Source organism: Astatotilapia calliptera, chromosome 18 (assembly GCF_900246225.1).
Source record: "Astatotilapia calliptera chromosome 18, fAstCal1.2, whole genome shotgun sequence".
NCBI lineage: Eukaryota > Metazoa > Chordata > Actinopteri > Cichliformes > Cichlidae > Astatotilapia > Astatotilapia calliptera.
In genome coordinates this window covers 31,669,434-31,689,900 of record NC_039319.1, presented here as the reverse complement: position 1 = coordinate 31,689,900, position 20,467 = coordinate 31,669,434, and the positions used below count along the sequence as shown (strand labels likewise).

Below are 20,467 nucleotides of genomic sequence, written 5' to 3'. Positions count from 1 at the left end.
GTGTGGCTTTTTTCACGGTTTGTTAACATGCTGTGTAGGTGTGTACTTGACTAGCTGATCTCGACATAACGGGAAACATCTGGCTTGACTTTTCTTCACCTGTAGTTTGAATGCTGAACATTTGCCTGTTTAAATCATAAGACCAGTCACTATACAGAGATGTGCTTCTGCATGTGGACGATGTGTCTTCTGCTGCAGTGATGCAGTTCTGCTTGTGTTGAGTGATGTAAACAACTGATCGATCTAAACGCTTTAAACATCAAAACTGATCATTAGATTTTGTATAACACAACAGTGGTGAGTGTTCCCACCTCTGCTCTTTGTAACTTAACGCAATCTTTCCGTTTTCGAGTTTTGGACATGGTTTTGGAGGATATCTTCGCAGTAGCGATTGACCGCAAAGTAAAGCTACCGGAAATATACAACCCCACATCCGGTCTCAAACCAGGAAGTTAGCATTTTCTCGTGCACAGGGTCAGTATCTACAAATGAAGAAAAATGTTCCTATTTGGCATAACCTTTAAAAATGCTCACACACCCCAATGTGGCTGAATTAAAACAATTCTGCAAAGAGTGGGACAAAATTCTTCCTCAACAATATGACTGACTCATTGCCAGTTATTAGTTCAGCAATTTATTTTGAAAAGGCTGTAATGAATGAATTAATCTTACCCTGTGTTCTTGCTTGCAGAGTGCTTGGTAACTACATGAGAGTCTGTGCACTCTGTGTCATGGAGCTTTCAAGATCCATTGAAATGATTTAATTAAAAACACCTTTTTACTTAAACAACTCAACCGAATACAAGAAGTCATTTTCATGGACTATGATTGCGTTATAGTGTTATTGTACAATGAAATTTCTATCTTGTCCTCTCCTTTCCCTTCTCGTGTTTGTTCTCCTCAGTGCTCATATGGATTCATCTATGATGGAGACCAGTTGAAGGTCACCTGTTTTCAATGTCGAAACAGTTTCTGTGCTCACTGTAAAAAGCCTGTAAGTTTCTCTTTGTGTATTCTTGTTTTCTTACCACTTTATGTTTGGTTTCACTTTTTCTGCAGAGCTGCAGTCTTATCCATTTGTTAAGCCATAAAAATATGACATTCCAAGCACATCTGCTCTTCACAACTCTTTTAAGAACCTTAACATTAAAGTTATGTCCTAAATAGTCCAAAAATACGAAACTGAAGGAATCATTACATTTCCCCCTCACAGTGGGGAAAACATAATAACAGTGTGCGATGGGGGGGGGGGGGCTGGTATGAATAAAGAAAGAAAAAAGAATGCTTGGGCCTTGCTAGCATAATGGACGGGTTTTGACGGGGATGAAGCATCATCAAATTTGCTTCCAAGCCAAAGACTATAAAATATGATAAAGCATATCTCGCCTTTGGCTTCACCTGCACAGCGGTGGGTGATGAGGAGAGGCAGCAGTGTGTCGTCTGTCTTAAAGTGCAAGCTTGTGACAGTTTAAAGCCTAACAAGCTAAGATGCCACTTGGAGACAAAACATCCAGAGCACAAAGACAAGTCAGCTGACCTTTTCAGACAAAAACTGCTCAACAGTGTCTCTTTACTAAAGCTGCATCTGTGCTGGCAATGCTCAGCTCAGCTCCTATAAAGTTGCCTACCGAGCACTGTGTGAAAAACCGCACACAGTTACGGAGGAATTAATACTGTTTGCTGATAACGTATGTCAGATTCATTGATGAAGATGCTGAGGGAGGAATTGCTTTTCTGCAAACAAGTTCCTGCCAGAGCCAGCGCAGAGAAACTGTTCAAAAACATCGAGGACTGTGTGGGGATCTGCACAGACGGCTGTGGCTGGGAAGCCAGGAGGGCTGCAAGTGTTAATCGAACACGTCTCCCCCAATGTGCAGCGGACGCACTGTAAGATACACCGCGAAGCACTAGTGTCTAAACAGCTGAGTCCTGAGCTGAATGAAATAATGAGTGATGTCGTCGCCACAGTCAACTGCATCAAAACACGACCTGTGAAAGCCTGGATTTTCTCCTCACTGTGTGAAGAAACGGGCTCCGGCCACAGCTCTGCATCACAGTGAGTTCCACCTGCTGTTACGTGGGACGGTGCCGTCCACGCTCTTTGAACTTCGAGAGGAGGTCTGCATGTTTTTGAATGAAGAGGGCAGTGATCTTACCAACAGATTTAACTGTAGCAATGTTTTCATGAAACGGGCATACCTCAGTGACATGTTCCTGAAACTCAATGAACTGAATGTGCAGATGCAGGGCACAAACGCTCAGCTCCCACATCTGGCAGATAAACTCACATCACTTGTCAGAAAACTTGAGATGTGGCAGCAGCAAGTGAAAGATGGAAATGTGGACTCATCTGAGAATTTGAAATCATTTACTGAGACAACAAGCTGCAGAGTGATCTCATGCACGACGTCTGATTCAAAGACCCTGGCTGTACCACTATACTTACTCCCCCCCTTCCTTCTTTCACCTAATGGTATGATCCCAGTCTGTCTAGGAATGTAATGGGCAGCACGGTGTGCCCATCAAAATAAAGTCTCACCCCTGCCTCCAGGCTGTTAATAAGTGACACGTGGTGGGATGTATATATAATTATATTATGGGCTAGATGGGGCTCATAAGTTTGACACCCCTGGGCTAATATTTTATTTTGTGAAGTAGTCCTCGTAGACTTGTGCTTGTGTGCAATCCAAGCCTTTATAAATATTATAAATGTTTCTAATTTAAAAGAAAATGAAATATTATGTGATTATAAATATCTTTCTATGTAACTGTTACAATAGTAATTCATTTTTATATGCTCTGTTCTGTACTCCTTGGTAAACATTGTTTGTGTGCAGTGGGAGTCTCAGCATGCTGGTCTGTCCTGTGAACAGTTCCAGTCCTGGAAAAGAGAGAATGATCCAGAATATCAGAGACAGGGCCTGGCTGGATACCTCAGAGACAACGGCATCAGTAAGTACACACATATGAACACACACAAACTCTGATTAGTTGTGTAAACGTAACCCATGGAGTCCTCTTCACTAAAGTCCTGTGATGCATGGGCAGCCAAGTTTGTGAATGTGATAACTTGAAAATGAGGCAAGACAATCCTGGTTACCTCAACCTTAAGGTTAAGGGCAGAGGTCAAGTTTTCTAAAAATTTGCTGCTGGTTCACCTGACACGACACAACACGGGGGCGGTCAGCTTGTTGCGTTTGTGTTTCCAGTTATTTCAGCTGTCACTTCCAGTCCTCTGACTGGACTGTCCTTAACCTCTTAAGCATACATGCCTAACCCTAAATGCGATCTCCTCGCTTTTGCCCCCGTATCTGGGGGTGTTGGTACTTAAGAGGTCAAGATTAGGGGTGCAACGATACTCGTATCGATATTGAACTGTTCGATGCAGTGCTTTCGGTTCGGTACGCATATGTATCGAACAATACAACATTTGTAATTTATTTTATCAACTTTCCTTCTGACGATGCTGTCTGTGTTGAGAGCTCAGTGGATCTGCGTTCGACTTATCCGCCTAGGCTGCACTGTCGAGCGCAGATCCACTGAGCACAGCGCAAGCTAGCAAGACAGAAGCTAAGCTCGTAGCAACATAGCAAACTGAACCTCCCCCACCCTCATTCAGATCTGGCGTTTGGAACTAATTTGGTCTTCATGTGAAGCATGACCCTGAAGGTCAAAAGTAAAACAGTATGTTGGATGTGCCACGCAATGCTCAATTACATTGGTGGGAACTAGTGTGTTAGCGCAGTTAGCTCGTTAACGTGTTGGCCGTCCAGCCCCACACACGGGGCGATCCGCGGTAGCTCGTTAACGGAGATTTGCCGTGTTGTGGCGTTAACGTCATTTCAGATTAACGCTGATAGCACTAGTGGGAACACAACGAATATGACTGCACATTTACTCCGACATCATCCTAGTGCAAAGACAAGTGGAAGCAGACAAAAACAACAAGCACGCATGCATGCTACAAACTTTACCCGAGTCATTTAGACAGCCGTTAGCACAGGATTCTCCTTATGGGGACCTGATATGTTTAATATGCTGCTGAGAATATAGCCCAGAAGAAGCTATAGTATAGCTTTTATTTTGGAAAGAGCCATTTCTCTGTAATAAACTCTCTTTTCCAAAGATGAGTGATTTCTCGATCTTAGATTTATTTTTTTTATTACTTTGTTGTTTCAGCAACATTAAATTTAAAAACTGTACTTTTGAGTTAAAATATATATTTATAATTTTAATAAATTACAAATTAAAAAGGCATGAACATTTTTTTTTTGTATTGAAAAAAATATCGAACCATGACACCAAAGTATCGAACCGAACCGAACCGTGAAGTTTGTGTATCGTTGCACCCCTAGTTAAGATATGTAGTATGCTGGGACCACTGCATACTACATATCTTAAGGAAAGGGGAGGCATAATTAACCAACTGGCCAGAGCTGAGGCAGTCGAGGTGGTAGTGGCATCTGACAAGGATGACTCCTCGTGGCATGTCTCAGTGGGGCCCCAGGGCAAACTCAGGACACAATGGAGAGATTATATCTCTCGGGTGGCCTGGGAACACTTTGGTGTGTAAAATGGATGGATGGATGGGAGCTACATTACCCAGCCTCCCACCCCTGAACCCACTGAACTAAGCCAGAAATCATAGCCCCCACCTCCCAAGATTCAGGCATGAGCTAACAGCAGGTTTGACTCCATGCTTTTTGCCCTTGTACCTAATTTCAACGGGCACTATGGCTGCACACACGGGATCTAAACCCACTCTTTCTCCAACAACGCCCAGAGTCAAACCAGAGTTTGGTAGACCAAGGTCTGCATGCAGCCTGAGTCCACCATAGCCTGGTGTACAGCCCTTTGGTGCCTTACTGGAACGTTGTACGTCACTCCCAGGCCAGGGGAAGGTGCTGGGAGGCCAGTGACACGGAAAACCTGTCCCACCTCCATCAGTGGGCACTCCGTGTGGATGCCCACACCAGCACTCCTGCCCTGTCGTCTGTGTGACTTCCTGTGAGATGGGTCCAGTGCCTGTAGCTCCCAGGACCTGCAGAGGGGAAGCAGAGGAGAACAGGTCAGTAGGGAGTTTCTGTGGGGCGCAACAGTCGGTGGTGCTGGAGGAGAGCCGAGGATTCTTCTCCTCGGGGCCGGCACAGGCAGATTCCCCACCGACGACTGTATCCACCCAGGGTCCTCCATCCACCGTAGTAGTTGGTTGTCCACCAAAGTCACTGCTGCATCAAGGCTCCCTGGCCGATGGCCGAGGACCCATTCTGCTGTCTTCTCAATGAGTTGGTACTTGACGACAAACTCCAGCAGCCACCTTTTCCTCCTTCCCAGGGTTTGACTGCAGCTACCTGGCTGCCATGACACGGAGCCTCCAAGCGTAGGCAAACGTGTGATCCTTTGCCTCCATCTGACAGCCCTTGAACCGGCGGCGGTGATCTTGTGGAGCAGATGTTCCCAAACTCTCCCCACGAGGGCAACAGCAGGCTCAGCATTGCTGTCTGGGCCTCCCCAGAGGGCAGGGGAGAGACCCGCAGCCCTGACTCTGCCCTCAGTCACTGCCATGGCTCTACGTAGCTTTGACACACCTCACAGCGATGCCTGGACTGGCTGCACATGCTGTGGGTCCAACATCTCTCATCATGTAGTTGATAGCGCCACTATGGCAAGCTTTGTGCTGCTGGTTAACACAACACAACACAGGGGTGGTCACAAACACTTCTTTTGCTGTATCTTTTGTGTTTCCGGGCTGGCTGCAGTGCAGCCACAAACGAAACCCTGCTACCACACTCAGCTCAAGTCTTTCAAATTGATGCCATGTGTGAACTTCAGTGTTTAGTCCTGGCTTCTGCCAGTAATTTTTCTGATAAAAGTGGAAAACAAGAGCAAACTTTAATGTTTTATCATTAAAGCATCATAACTACTATATGATGACATGAGCCTGTCACGGTGGCGCATCATTGTGATGTCATAGGATGTTGTATTGAAAAAATAAAATGCAGTTTCATATGATATTCATTTGTTTTCACTCATCGTGAAGTTTGTTTCATCCATGGCCAAAAAAACCCACCATGAGAAGCTTTCTGTGGGACGTACAAATCTGAAACCAAACACTTACAGAGCTGAGCATATCTCTGTCTTAGCATTATGATTATGAACAGCCCATAATGCACTCTGTGTTGTGTTGCTGCTCTGCAAACTATGTCTCATGATGTCTATGTATGTTTCAGACAGGTCTGTGGTGTAAGTACACAAACATGCACATTTATGCATGCGTTGTTATCCTCCTGTCCATGCTGTGTAACCGAGTAAGGTTACAGTATATGAACAAAGGTATTGGGCCGCACCTCTGTTTGAATTCAGGTGTGCTCAGTCTGTTGCCACAGGTATATGACACCTAGACATGCAGTTTGCCTTTGTGTTATTCTAAAGAGCTCCCTGAATTTGAGTGTGATGCTGTAACATGATGCCACTGCTGAAACAAGTCAGCTGGTGAAAGTCTTCCCTCCTGAATATTCCACAATCAGCTTTAAGTGCTATTATTACAAAATGAAAGCGTTTAGGAGCCAAAGCAGCTCAGCCATATAAACTTACAGAGCAAGGTCATCGAGTGCTGAGATCCATGACATTAACTGTGTAACAAGTATATATAAGTAAAGTTAACTCATTTATGTCAGGAAAGGTGTTGAAAGTACGTCAGACTAAAATGGTTTTCTTGAATGTAATGCTACCTGTGTGTCCTCTCCTTCCTCCCTCCTTCTAGCTTGTCCTAACTGTCGCTTTCAGTATGCGCTGTCTAAAGGAGGCTGCATGCATTTCTGCTGCTCACAGTGTCGTTACCAGTTCTGCAGTGGCTGCAACAACCCTTTCCACACTGTAAGTCTGTCACATACAGTCCTCTTCATGGTGTCATTTTCCAAGGAGTCATTTGAGCCATGTGATACTCTACCTAGGATACATGTGTGACAGAGAGGTGTGGAGTAGTCATCTACTAATGCTCAGGCTGGTGGTTTAGTCCCTGGCTGCAACAGTCTGCATGCAAGTGCCCTTCTGCAAGGTACTAACCCCGCTGCTCTCCGATGTACACATTAGAGTGTAAGTGGGTGAATTAGGCCAGTTCTATAGAGCACTTTGAGTCCTCAGGTGAAGTAGAAAAAGAACCAGTCCACATCTGATTATTTCACACAGACTGTGGGTAGTGAAAACACGTGTACAACTTTGGCAATTTTCTCTTAGATTTATTTTTTATCCCTAAAAAAGGAGAGCAGCATGTGATCATTAAAACACTGTTTTTGATTTGTTTTGTGTGAAATCTTGAGTGACTGAAACAAAAGTAAGCACTTCATAACGCTGCAGACGAGGCACTGATCCTCATGTTTGATCTGGGCCACAGCATTTCTTGTTCTGAAGGTGCAACCTTTGACCTCAGCAGCTTTGGAAAAGGCTCTCCGACATAAATTCACTGATGACACGAATGCAGCACACAGATTTGTTTTCTTGTTTTTGGCTGTTTCACATGAGACATTCAAAACAGCTGTTGGCAGCTGCGGTGTTTGTTCAATTCATTGGTGTTTGGTGCAAAAGTTCATCAACATCTTTCCAGTAAACAGAAACCAGCATTGATGCATTCATTACAATTTAGTTTTGCGTGTATTTCATCTGGGAAAGTGGACGAAATGATGACACGTGTGAAGTTCAGTTGCACATTTTTATGTCCTGTCTTTTAAAAACACTATTAGTGTTTAGTGAAGGGTCACAGTTTCCTTTTGTTTTTTAATTTTTATTAATTTCAGTGTTACGTGAGCAGACTGAGGGGAAAAATAACAATGGCTGTCGTTTTCTCTTTTGTTTCCCATCAGACCTGTGCAGTGGACCAGTGCACGGTGTCTGGACTGCATGCCCATCATCCTAGAGACTGTCTCTTCTATCTGAGAGACTGGGAACCATCCAGGCTGCAGGCTTTGCTCCAGGTAAACACACATACATGTAACTGTGGAATGACACACAAGGATGGGAAGAGAAGAGGGAAACAAGAGACAAGGACACACAAACACACATAAACACAGACACAGAGAGGACACAGAGGACAAAGACACAAGGCGAGCCTAAATGTGCAAAAAGCTAACATAGAATAAACTCAGGACTACAAAATGAACCTTAACCCTTTAAAGCCGGTCAGAGCGGGCACGCTCCGTTTTGCGTAATTACTTTTAAATCCTTGTAGCACTGCAACCACGTAAGCTAGCGCAATAATTTGTTTTGCATATGAAACCAGAGGAGTTGTACTTACATCTGATGCCATCAGCTTGTCCTCGGTCACAGTTTCCTTCCACATAAAGCTTTGCAAAAACTGCATAAAAAGCTCTTGCAGGAACAAAAACATAATATTCCAGAAACACGCTTTGCCGATCTGATCAGCTGTTCATAACACTTCCTACATTGGAATAGACGTTAGTGTGAACTATCACATGTCCGCCATGACCTGCCCGAAACCGGAAGTGATGTCATTTTGCAGAAATGTAGTTTTTTACCATCAGGGCCTCATGAGCCTATACTGGTGTTTTTAAAAGTTATCTTTGACTTTATGACTTTCTGTGTCGTTTCTGGGATGCTGAGGACTCATATTGCACTGCTGGAAATAGTTTATTTTGATGCATATGCTGCTTTTTTGCAAATTTGCATCATAATATTTATTTTTGTTTTTCCTGCAGTGTATAAAAATTGGTGTATTTCAAAAATAAAACTATGAAGACACTCAAAATAAATTTCCTGTGGAAACTATTTTGTGCAACTTTTTTGTATTTACAGTTTTGAGGGATGAGCCTCTTAAATTTCTCTAACTAGAAATATATGTTAAAAAAAACAAAAACGATTTTAAATTTTTTGTAGTTTATTGCACTTTTTTGCAATAAATGTAATTACTATGCACTTAATGAATACATATTATTAGAATTTTGGCTCTAATGGTTGTATTGATGTGTAGCAACTTGAAATGCTCCCAAAAATGGCTCCACAGTATGTAAAAATATAATATAAGCTCTGGCAGACTTGGTTCTATGGTAGGTCTTAAAGGGTTAAACCATAACACAAAATGACATAAAAACACAAGAAACTCAAAACACAGGGTCATGTGACAGAGATGTTAGCGTGTTTAGACCCGTTACTCGTTTCGTTTTGTCTCTTCTGTGTTTTTGCTGTCATCCTAAAGACCCTTCGTTCTTTTTCATGTGTTTATCTGGTCAGTGCCTGTTTTACGTCTCATCATATCTTATCTTCGTGACAGAATAACGGAGTTGCCTTCAACACTGAACCTCCTCCTGGAACTCAGACAGGTAGGCTGTTTCTTCCATCAAAGTTTTTGTTTCAATACTTTTGATGATGCTGTGGAGTTGTGCTCTTTCTAATATTTTCTCCATGGCATTCATATTAGTGAGGACACACTCAACGGCCCCACAAGTAAGTGGAAAACAGCACAGGGAAAGACACACTATAGGAGAGAGCCCAAGTTTAGTCATTACTGATGATTAAATACAGCAGAGGTGAAAGAGGTGCAGGCACAGGAGAATCAGAGAGTTGAGTCCACTGTCAGAGGCCACTGAAAGATCATTGTAACCTTCACGAGTGCTTTTCCTCTGCTCGAATGAATTCTGACTGAAACTCGTAAAATAAACCATGTGACTGCTGACAGAAGTAGCTGGATTAACTCTGTGTTTTAAACTACTCAGCTGTAAAAGGCTGATGCTGAGCAGGCGGCATGGACGCCCAACTAAGATTTCAAAATTCCTACCATGCGTCTACTAAACCGTCTGAATCCCAGTGTTTTCTGAAAACCTTGTAAGTGCTATAACTCAAGTAGAGAAGTGCATAACGTTTAATCTAAATAACTCTGCTTTTCATCTGGGAATTAAACAGAGTGCCTGAAACCTTGTATCTTTTCTAGGGTGTTCAACCAATGACAAACGTCCACCTTTGATTAGAATATTTGAACCAGGGATGCTTGATAATACTTAAACCAGTATCTCAAAATGCACATCATCCATCCATCCATTTTCAATCACTTATTTGGGTTTGAGTCATGGGGACAGCAGACTGTGATAATGTAATCTTTCCAGCGAGTTCTCCAGAGGGGAACAGAGTCCAACCCCTCTCCAGGAAGCTTGTTCGAGGGCTCAAGCTATGCTTTGAGGTGAGCCCGACTATATCTAGTAAGTAGTTCCTAACCTCACCCACTAGCTAAGGCTCCGTCCCCACCAGCAAGGTGACATTCCAGTACCAGTGTCAGAAGCCTGGATCGGAGCGCCAGGACCAGTGCCTGTGACTGACACACAATCCACTCCCAGTAACTCTATCCCAGGCAGGGTGCGCTGGACCCTTGGGTCGTTATAGTAACTAAGGGTGAAATGCAAATAAGATGTTTTTGAAAAAGTCAAATCCAAGTAATCAGTGTTTTAAATACAGGCCATTTACCATTTGTATTTTAGGGAATTTGGTGGGCTCTGTAAATCCTTTCTTATTGCAAAGAAACTGGATTTGTTCCACTTCTGGCAAACTTACTCCACATTTGTCTGTTCCTCTTTGTACAGAAAGAGAAATGTGGTTCATCAAATGTCTTTTTCTTCTACCAGTTTAAAAAAGTTTGCAGCTGGGACGCTTTGGCCTATAGGTGACAGCTAAGACTTTAAATTTAATGAAATCACATGATTAGTTCGTTACCAGGCCTCTGGAGAACTTCAGGACATGTTGAGGAGCTAATTTAGCCATTTGAATCAGCTGTGTTGGATCATGGACACATCTAAAACCTGCAGGGACACCGGCCCTCGTGGACTGGGATTGCCCACCCCTGTTCTAGGCGCTGGGACATGCTTTCTGTAGGGTAATCTTTTTATATTTGCGTTCTTGAAAATGTAACCTGTTTCATTATACTGCGGTTATTAGGCACCTGGAGCCCTGGGACTGTACGGGGGTGGGTGGCCCGTAGCAGGGCTGGTTGCCGGTCACTTCTGGCCCTCTGGGACTGACAGCCTTTGGGCTCTCGCTCTTTCTCTCGTTCACACTCACGAACATTTGTATTTATGCTCCATCCTTTTATCAACCCCCCCCCCTTTTTTTTTCTGCCTGTCCTGCCTTAGATATCATACAGTATACCACTTATAATGTCACAACTGTAACTCTATTATGTCTTGATGAATAGAAATGAAGAAATAAACAGATAAACCCACAACAATGCATTCAGATCAAAAAGCTGGCAGACAGGACAGGATTTAGCAAGTAAATAAATCTCTACTCTGTCCTGGCTAGCTTAGTCATTCTTTTAAAGAATGTAACACGTTGTTGTTGATTTGACACCATGACTGGCTATCTTAGGAAATGTTCATACAAATTAATACTAATACATCTGAATTCAGTTTTATTTATACAGCCCCAAATCAAATCAACGGTTGTTGTTTCAAGGCACTTTATATTGTAAGGTAAAGACCCTACAATAATACAAAGAAAACAAAACCCCAACAATCATATGATTCCAAATGAGCGAGCACTTGGTGACAGTGGGAAGGAAAAACTCCCTTTTAACAGGAAGAAACCTGGCTGAATTAATGGAGTTCTGAATATTATAATGAATTTTTCAATTAAGGAATTTTTTGTATTGATTTTCACAGATGTTTTTCTATATTTTTAAATGGGTACCTCTCTTCCTTTTAGATCTGTGTGGAGTAATAGAGCAAAAAGATGAGGGCGGGCAGCAGTCAGATGCAGCCTGTGGAGCTCAGACCCAACCTGGACATGCTGGACTCTGCGAGTATGGAGCTTTTAATGAATAGTATTTGCTTTGCTTGTAATATGTTCCTTAGATCCCAGAGTCTCTGGCAGTCCATAAGGAGCACTTGTCTTTAATCTTGTGTGACCCTTGTTGGTTGCTTCAAATGGCTTCAAAACACTATATTTTAAAAAAAAGTGTGCTAAAAACTTTTTGAACACAAACAGAAATAAGGGAATTGATAATTAAAGTAATTCACAGTTCTTTGTCCTCTGTCTGTGTCCCAGAATACTTGAACTGCTCTTGTTAAACCATGCATAAAAATGATTCAGTTAAGTTCCATTTTATTTTTATAGTGCTAAATCGTTTGCCTCAATGCGGTTTACATTGTAAGTTAAAGACCTTACAGTTAAAAAGAAATCCCAAAAATCACATAACCCCCAATGAGCAAGCACTTGATGACATCAAAACACCAGCTCCTGGTAGATAGAGCAGTCACCCAAGACTATAAGACTCGACTGACCAACCTCTGCACTGCCTGGAATGACCACAAGAAAGCCTGTTACTCAATGCATCACACATCGATCCTGAATCCCTGAATCAGGAATTTGTTGGGGATGTGTTAAACAACACTAGAGGCCAACTTCGAGCCGATTGCGCAGGTCACCATCAATTGTGGGATCTACCAAGGAGATGCCCTGTCCTCACTGCTATTCTGCATAGCCCTGAACCCCCTTGGTGAATTCCTCTACATAACATGCTAGGGAGACTGACTACGAAATGAGGCAATCGTCAGCAACCTCCTCTACATGGATGGCAACAAGCTGTATGCTAATAGTGAATGAAAAATAAAAAAGAATAAAAAAGAATAGATAGATGGAAGCCACTGACATCAAGACAATGATTTTACTACCAGAAGGCAACACTGCAGATACTGTGAACAGCTGCAAGTACCTAGAAATCTCACAGGCAGATTGGAACCATGAAGAGGCCACCAGGTAAGCTGCAACCACTGAATACCTGCAGAGAGTAGGGTGAGTCCTGAGGAGTCAGCGTAATGGGAAGAACAAGATCTGGGCAGTCAACACCTACGCCCTGCCTGTCATCACATACCCTGCTGGGATAATGCTGGTCAAAGGAGGAGATAGAAGCCACTGACATCAAAACAAGGAAGCCCTTATCATGCATGGAGGGTTTCACCCCAAGTCCCGCACCCTGAGACTGTATGCTAATCACAAGGAAGGAGCCCAAGGACTAGTGAGTGTCAGAATCCCTGTCCAGGATGAAACAACCAATAAGTACATCAGAGGAGCAACAAGAGTAACCATCATGGAAGTACAGGCCCTTGTATGGTATGTCCAGATAGAAGAAATGGCTGATATCCAGAAATCCTACCAGTGGCTGGACAAAGCTGGACTGAAAGACAGCACAGAGGCACTAATCATGGCAGCACAAGAACAAGCTCTGAGTACAAGATCCATAGAGGCTGGGGTCTATCACACCAGGCAAGACCCCAGGTGCAGGCTGTGTAAAGATGCCCCAGAGACAATCCAGCACATAACAGCAGGGTGCAAGATGCTAGCAGGCAAGGCATACATGGAACGCCATAACAAAGTGGCCGGCATAGTGTACAGGAACATCTGTGCCGAGTATAACCTGGAAGTCCCGAGGTCAAAATGGGAGATGCCCCCAAGGGTGGTGGAGAATGACCGAGCTAAGATCCTGTGGGACTTCCAGATACAGACGGACAAAATGGTGGTGGCTAACCAACCGGACATAGTGGTGGTAGACAAACAGAAGAAGACGGCCGTAGTGATCGATGTAGCGGTTCCGAATGACAGCAATATCAGGAAGAAGGAACACGAGAAGCTGGAGAAATACCAAGGGCTCAGAGAAGAGCTCGAGAGGATGTGGAGGGTGAAGGTAACGGTGGTCCCAGTGGTAATCGGAGCACTAGGTGCGGTGACTCCCAAGCTAGGCGAGTGGCTCCAGCAGATCCCGGGAACAACATCGGAGATCTCTGTCCAGAAGAGCGCAGTCCTGGGAACAGCTAAGATACTGCGCAGGACCCTCAAGCTCCCAGGCCTCTGGTAGAGGACCCGAGCTTGAAGGAGAGACCGCCCGCAGGGGTGAGAGGGGAATTTTTATATATGTATTCACACAAAATGAGCAACTCTGGTTGGCTTTGGCATATTTTTTTTAATCCCTATTTAAGACTCATTGATCATTGATATCACTTGATATATAAATAATTTTTTGGTGGTGTGCTGGTTTCTAGGAAGCATTACCGGGAGTACTTGGTGAGCCTGATTAATAGCCACTCCATTGACCCAGCACCGCTCTACAGCTCAAACGAGCTGCTGCTGGCCTGCAGGAGGTACAAGGTAGAGGACACCCACAGGGACGGGGAGGACACCTTCACCTACTACACCAGGCTTCTTGAGGTGAGGATCATTACCTATATACATTTCACTGCTGAACATAAGTTCATCATTTCATTTCATTGCTATGCTGGCCATCTTTAGTTCAGATGTGGATCGTTATTCTGCTATTGTTTAGGTCCATTGGTTTCTGGGAATGGTCACTGTAAATAACTTATCACCTTTACAATATAAAACATTTTTATCCTGACCGCAGCGGCCACGTTAACCATAAAGATGTAGAATTGGTTTCACAAAAAGCAAGTCTGCAAAGTTCATCCTAACCTAACTGAGCAACTTGGGACATGTAAGACTGCCCTGTTAGACTTCTACCACCAGCATGCAAACACCAACTGGTAGAATATTTTCATTAACCACCTCAGAGTTCAGGCAGAAATGGGGACCCTTCACAGTTAATGGTAAAATTTAATACCCAAAATTAAATGAAAAAATGAATGACATCGAGTTAATGAGGAAGTGGTTGTATAAGTAGCACAGTGAGCTTTCCCCTCTCCCTGTTCCCTGTTAACTGAGTGGTGGGTTCCAAAAGATGACACACCAGTTAGAAGTAGGCTGGGTGTTATTTGAAAGGTTTTGGTCTAAATATTCTGTTTTAGTTTTCATAAGCAGGCGTGAGCGTGGTTGGTTTTGTTGTGTTTTGTTTATATAGCCGTAACACTTGCATCCACACTCATCATATTATTGATGCTGCTGTACTTATGTCATCCGTGTGTATTGTATTGGTTTTTATACAGTATGTTTTTTTGTGTCTGGTACAGACGCTGGCCAGAGAATGAATCTTTAATTGGCTTATTGAGCTTTGTCTCACAGCAGCTGTAGCCCCAGAAATATGATTTTGTATTTTTATTACCTACATTGAATACTGGGGATGGGTATCGTTTAGGTTTTATCCGATAACGGTGCCAAACCGGCACTTTTGAAACGGTGCCGGTGCTCAAACGGTGCTCAAACCGGTGCTTAAAGAATAGAGAACACAAACTTTGTCCAAAAACCTCTCATGTTCAGCTGTTTTTTGTAAAAAGATAACAATGTTAGCCTTTTCTGCAGCTATGGGGCATATATGGTATCACTCTTGGCTGGAAGCAGTGCTTAAACAATGGAAAAAACACAAACTTTGTCCAAAAACCTCTCATGTTTAACTGTTTTCCACTTTTTCTTTGGTCATTTTAGCCTTTTTGTCCAGGGTGAAGGGAGCATCTGCCATCAAACAAGACAGCCGCATGTAGCTATGATGATGTTTGCTAGTTCACCTTACATGCATTAATGTAATAACGTGGTTAGCCTACTCAACGTAAATTACACACGAACAACATTAAGCTACTCACGCAGAGAAGAACGGCTGCTGCTGCATCATCATCCTCATCATTTCTGCTACACTGGCAGGGCGGGGCCAGGACTCTATTCTTCGTGTTTTTGGGGGATGTTGCTCCGGGTCCGATAACAGGCACCACACCTGCAGTAGATGTGCTCGGTGTGAGGTCTCGCAGCAAGCTATCAAATATCAAGACCAGACTTTGACCGCTTCGCCTTGGACATTTTTAATCTGTAGCTCTGCTCTAAAAGAACGTACGTACCTGGGCCCGCCTACTATCCTCGGAAACGTAAAATGATTGGCTAGAAGTGTATCACAGCTCAGGAAAAAAAGCACCAAAAAAAAGTACCGAAATGTGCGCTGCTTTTCGGTCTGGTTACTACCGTTTATGTCAGAACCGGTGCCATCGTGGCACCGGATACCGGTACCCATCCCTATTGAATACTGACTCTAAAGACATTTTGCGTGTTTCATAGAGCATCTTTGCTTCACCAGAATGTATTTTGTGTTTTGGCCATCTGCATGACTATAAGGTATGTTAAAATCACCGTTGTGGTGTCTTTTCAGAAACTGATGGATGAAGTACCGCTCGGTGATAAGGTGCCACGAAAGAAGTAGAGGATGCTCAGTTCCTGTTTTATATCATTTGTAACTACATTAACCGTTCAACTTAAAACTCAGCAACAAGACAAGATGATCCAGAAGATCCCTGTTTTTCAGGTGGACAATGTATTAGTGTTCACTTATACCTCTGTGATAGTGTAAATAAATAGTTTGACTTTGTCAGAAAACCACATTTCAAAATCAACGTATGTGAGCTGGAACATGAGACAAGCTCTGACTAAATCATTTAAATCAGCTGAATGTTCTTTTGTGTAAAACTGTTGAGCAACAACATTTCTTTACATTTTTCTTCCGCAGAGAGACTTTCTTGAGCAATAGTTCTTCAGGTTTTCTCAAGTTTTTTCGAAGTTTGGATGTTGCCTGCTTTTCACTTACAGTTATGTAACACTGACCTATAACTCATTCAAGCATAAAAAATGCTCCTAACTCAAGAGATGAACCAGTGATGTGTCCTCACATATCAAACTACGTCACAAAGAAATCAATTTTAAATCATATTTGTAGGCACACTTGCAGCCTTCCAAAAACACAGTGTGTTTCCCCTTCTTTAGGTATGTCTGTGAAAAATGCCAAAGATATCACATTTTGACAGGCATAGAATAATATTTCTGTACCAACAAGGTGATTGCTAAAGAACAGCATCATGGCCGAGGGAATTACAAAAAACTGTCTACAGCAGATAAACAACATCTACAAATCACGTCCTAAAAAAGGAAGAAAAATCTGTCAAAGCTCCGACACAGGAACTGAGTGATTTACGTGATTTGTTTCTCTTAAGGAAGGGAAACAGAGAAAAGGCCAAACTACACAAGAACCGGACTGAAATGAGTGGCAACAGATCTTAAATCATCATCAATATGGACGAAGGATATCAGGGAGGTACAGTAGTGAATATCAACAGAGTTTAGTTCCAAAAGCCGCGTTTCAGCTTTTGGACTTTAGAATTGTACAGACGTTGTTTTTGGCTTCCATGTGTGTTTCAATACATTTCAAAAATCACTGCACTTGCTCCCATTTTCCTCGCAAAATTCAAAGAAGTGAGAGTTGCTTTGAGACGTTTACACAGTACTGTACACTGAGGCTTTGCTTCTTTTTTCCTCAAATGAACAGCCAGTATTTCGGCTGGATCTTTTTATTGTGCCAACCAAATAAAACAAAACTTTCCTCTTTTCTCAAACTCGCTGTTTCACTCCCCAGCTGTGAGACGTAGCCTTACTTATATAATACACAGATGTGAATACAAGGGCAAATACTTTTATTTTCAATTGGCTTCAGCAGCAAATGAATCACTAAGGTAGCGATATATATTTTTTTTGTTTTACTACGTTACCAAAGTTTATTGAAAGATGTATTGAAATCAGCTTGACTGTAACATTGGATTTGATTGGAGCAAATTAACATCTTATTGAAATTATAAGTGCTTGCATCACTACGTAAGCTCACATAAGAGCTTACTTAGTGATTAAGTAAGTTAACCTAATTAATCTTAAGTAAGTTAAGAGCCAAGAGAATGAAAGTTGTCCACTCTGCAGGGATGAAAACAAATGAAGGATTGTAAACTCAGAATCCACAGGTGACTGCATGTTTTGCAAAGGCTGTTACTGCAGAAAGTAAACAAGTTCTATTGATACATAAAAATTAATCTTTTATTTCCTTTCTTATAAAATGCTACATTTCCACAACTTTGTTTTTACTGGCCATTTGAGAGTGGTAGGTTGCATGTAAAAACCAGAATGCTTACACTTGACAGACAGATAATGGTTTGACCAAATGAATAACATACTGAGAGTTTAAAAGCTGCCGTTTGTAATAAGCAAGAACATAAGTCCCTGTGAAAGTGTATTCTGTGTCATGTACTGTGTCTAATAAAGCATTCATAACATGACTGATACCCTTTTTATACAGTTTGGTAATGTTTATGCTGATCATCTGGTTAATCTACACACGAAGCAGATGAACCATACAACATATACAATATGATGTGGTGCGTAGCAACAGTCACAGACATGACTCTAAATAGGACATTCGAGGAACCGTATTAAATATTGCCGTGAATGGAAATAAAATTTGACAATCTGCAAATTATGCAGAGCCTGTATTTATGTGATTTTACAACAAATCCAGTTCGGAAACAGTGATCAGAAGAATCGTTATCATTTTCATTCATGCTAAAAACATGTTCTGTAAGATGTGTGTGTCGTATGTCATCAATACAATCCCATACCATTGAGAATATAGGGTACGAGCTCTGTGCTAGACCCAAGATGTAGCGTCCAGGACCGTTGAGTGGTTCTTTGTCCAAAGAAGGCTCCAGCATTTCTAGGTCTTGCATATATGATGTTAGGCTGGAGTACTAGCATTTGGCAGTCGTTCACTGAAACTCTCACTATGACATAGGACGCAGGGTTAAGAAAACTTTTCACAACATTTTGATGTGGAGGAGTGGAAGCTCTACTCTGAGCCCCTCCTTTATAACAGAGTTCCTCACCCCATCATTAAGGGAGAGCCTACTACCTCACCCGTCGAAAGAAGCTCATTTGCACCTCTTGTATTTCAGTCTCATTCTTTCAGTTACTACCCAGAGCTCCTAACCAACTTAATAACAGCCACGATTATTTCAGTTATGTTCCTACTCCACAGTTGAGGGTAGGAACATAGATCAACCAGTAAATTGACAGTTTCACTTTCATGCTCACAACAGCCTAGAACAGCATCCATCTCACTCCATCTGTCAATCTCATGCTCTGCTCTCACATCCCCAAGATACTTAAACTCTTCTGTTAGGTCTATACTTGTAGACCTCGCTGACTCAGAGACTTATTCCCGTGAACAAAGCAAGACAGAGCGCGATCCATTTTAACTTGCAAGGGGAGCCGATCGGACCAGGGTCTTGGAGCTGCGAGTTCCTCACCTGATCCCAGACAACTCCAAACTCCGGCCCCCTCTCGCAGCTCTTTTATTAACTCGGTGGTCACACAATCATCTCATTAATCATGCAACAGATAAAACACTCACATGTGAACATCTGTTGTGTGTGTGTCTATGAGCATGTGATGTGATATGTGTATGTGTGTCTGTGTAGGAAACAGGTGAGCATTCATGCTAAAGACCTAATCACCTTGCACGATGACAATCATATTGATCCACAATTCTCTAACATCTTCCACTCGGGGAAACAACTCATCAACAACCTGGAATGGGCAGCTGATAACAGTGGTTGGACCTCCTGATTCCCATCCTGGGTGCTTCACACGTGCCTGCAAACCAGTCTAGTGCAAGCTGGAGGTCACTGCCTGATAAGGCCACAACCAGAACAGAAACCACATCGCTCCTGCTGAATCTGAGGTGCAACTAACAAATGGAACCCTCTGCTGCACCCTGGCATAGCCCCTCCAAGAAGGCTGAAAAGTGAGAGCCCTCGGAAATCAGAGCACATGCTCCAGTCCCCTTTCTTGAGAAGGGGTACCACCACACTTATCTGCCAGTCCGGTCACAGGCATTGTGACCAACTTCCATGTGATACTGAAGAGACATCTGGCTTCATGGACACATAGAGCTGGGTGTCACCTGCATAGCAATGAAAATGTATGCTATGCCTTTTAATGATATTGCCTAAGGGAAGCATGTATAATGTAAATAGAGCAGGAAAACAATTTCTGTGATGATAAACAATCATAAACATAGAAAACATTTAATTTAATCTTTCAAAGCAGAAAAACAAATACTGCCGTTTTTAGCTCTTTCTACACCTTAAATTTCCAATCCTGGCTTGATAAACAGTCATGATTGTTTGAATGCTTCTACTCTCATATTAGTTAACAGTAACAATGTTTCATCAAACTAAAAGGATTATCTTCAACTTTTGATTTTGAAGTTAGCTCGTGGGTAACTTCCTGAAACTTGACGAGTCACTCAGAGGACTGAAGGCGGTGCTCTCTAGCACTGACCTGGAGCCAGTGGCAGTGATATCTAGTTTTATTGTAACTGAGGAGATTGTATATGTATTTTATTGTATTGTAAGCATACAATACTTTTTAAAACTACTACTGTGAATTGCATTTCTTATGACTATCCATCCATTTTCTTTCGCTTATCCGGGGGCGATTAGAGGAACGGCAGCCTAAGCACAGAAGCCCAGACCTCATGTCTGGGGGAACATCAAGCCGTTCTCTGACCCGAGGCCTCCTCCCATTGGGAACACCTCACCAAGGGGCCATCCTTATCAGATGCCCGGACCATCTCAGCTGCCACCTTTCAATTTGGAGGAGTAGCAGCTCTACTCTGAGCCCCTTTCAGATGGTTGAACTCCTCGCCCTAAGGGAGAGGCCAGCCACC

General features: G+C 42.7%; 1 protein-coding gene across 4 annotated transcripts in view; it reads left to right on the top strand.

Moving 5' to 3' along the window:
- rnf31 (ring finger protein 31) overlaps positions 1-18,023 on the top strand; it is a 54,915-nt gene extending 36,892 nt beyond the window's left edge. For 2 of the 4 annotated variants that reach the window (XM_026150334.1, XM_026150332.1), the window contains 8 exons: positions 905-994; positions 2,838-2,952; positions 6,764-6,876; positions 7,860-7,970; positions 9,284-9,332; positions 11,701-11,797; positions 14,034-14,199; positions 16,076-18,023. In XM_026150334.1, the coding sequence (XP_026006119.1) occupies positions 905-994; positions 2,838-2,952; positions 6,764-6,876; positions 7,860-7,970; positions 9,284-9,332; positions 11,701-11,797; positions 14,034-14,199; positions 16,076-16,126 (792 nt within the window). In that variant the 3' untranslated portion in view covers positions 16,127-18,023. Of the gene's footprint in view, positions 1-904; positions 995-2,837; positions 2,953-6,763; positions 6,877-7,859; positions 7,971-9,283; positions 9,333-9,430; positions 10,730-11,700; positions 11,798-14,033; positions 14,200-16,075 lie in introns of those variants that run through there. The other 2 variants (XM_026150335.1, XM_026150333.1) reach the window with 2 other exon arrangements.
- The last annotated feature ends 2,444 nt before the right edge of the window (positions 18,024-20,467 follow it).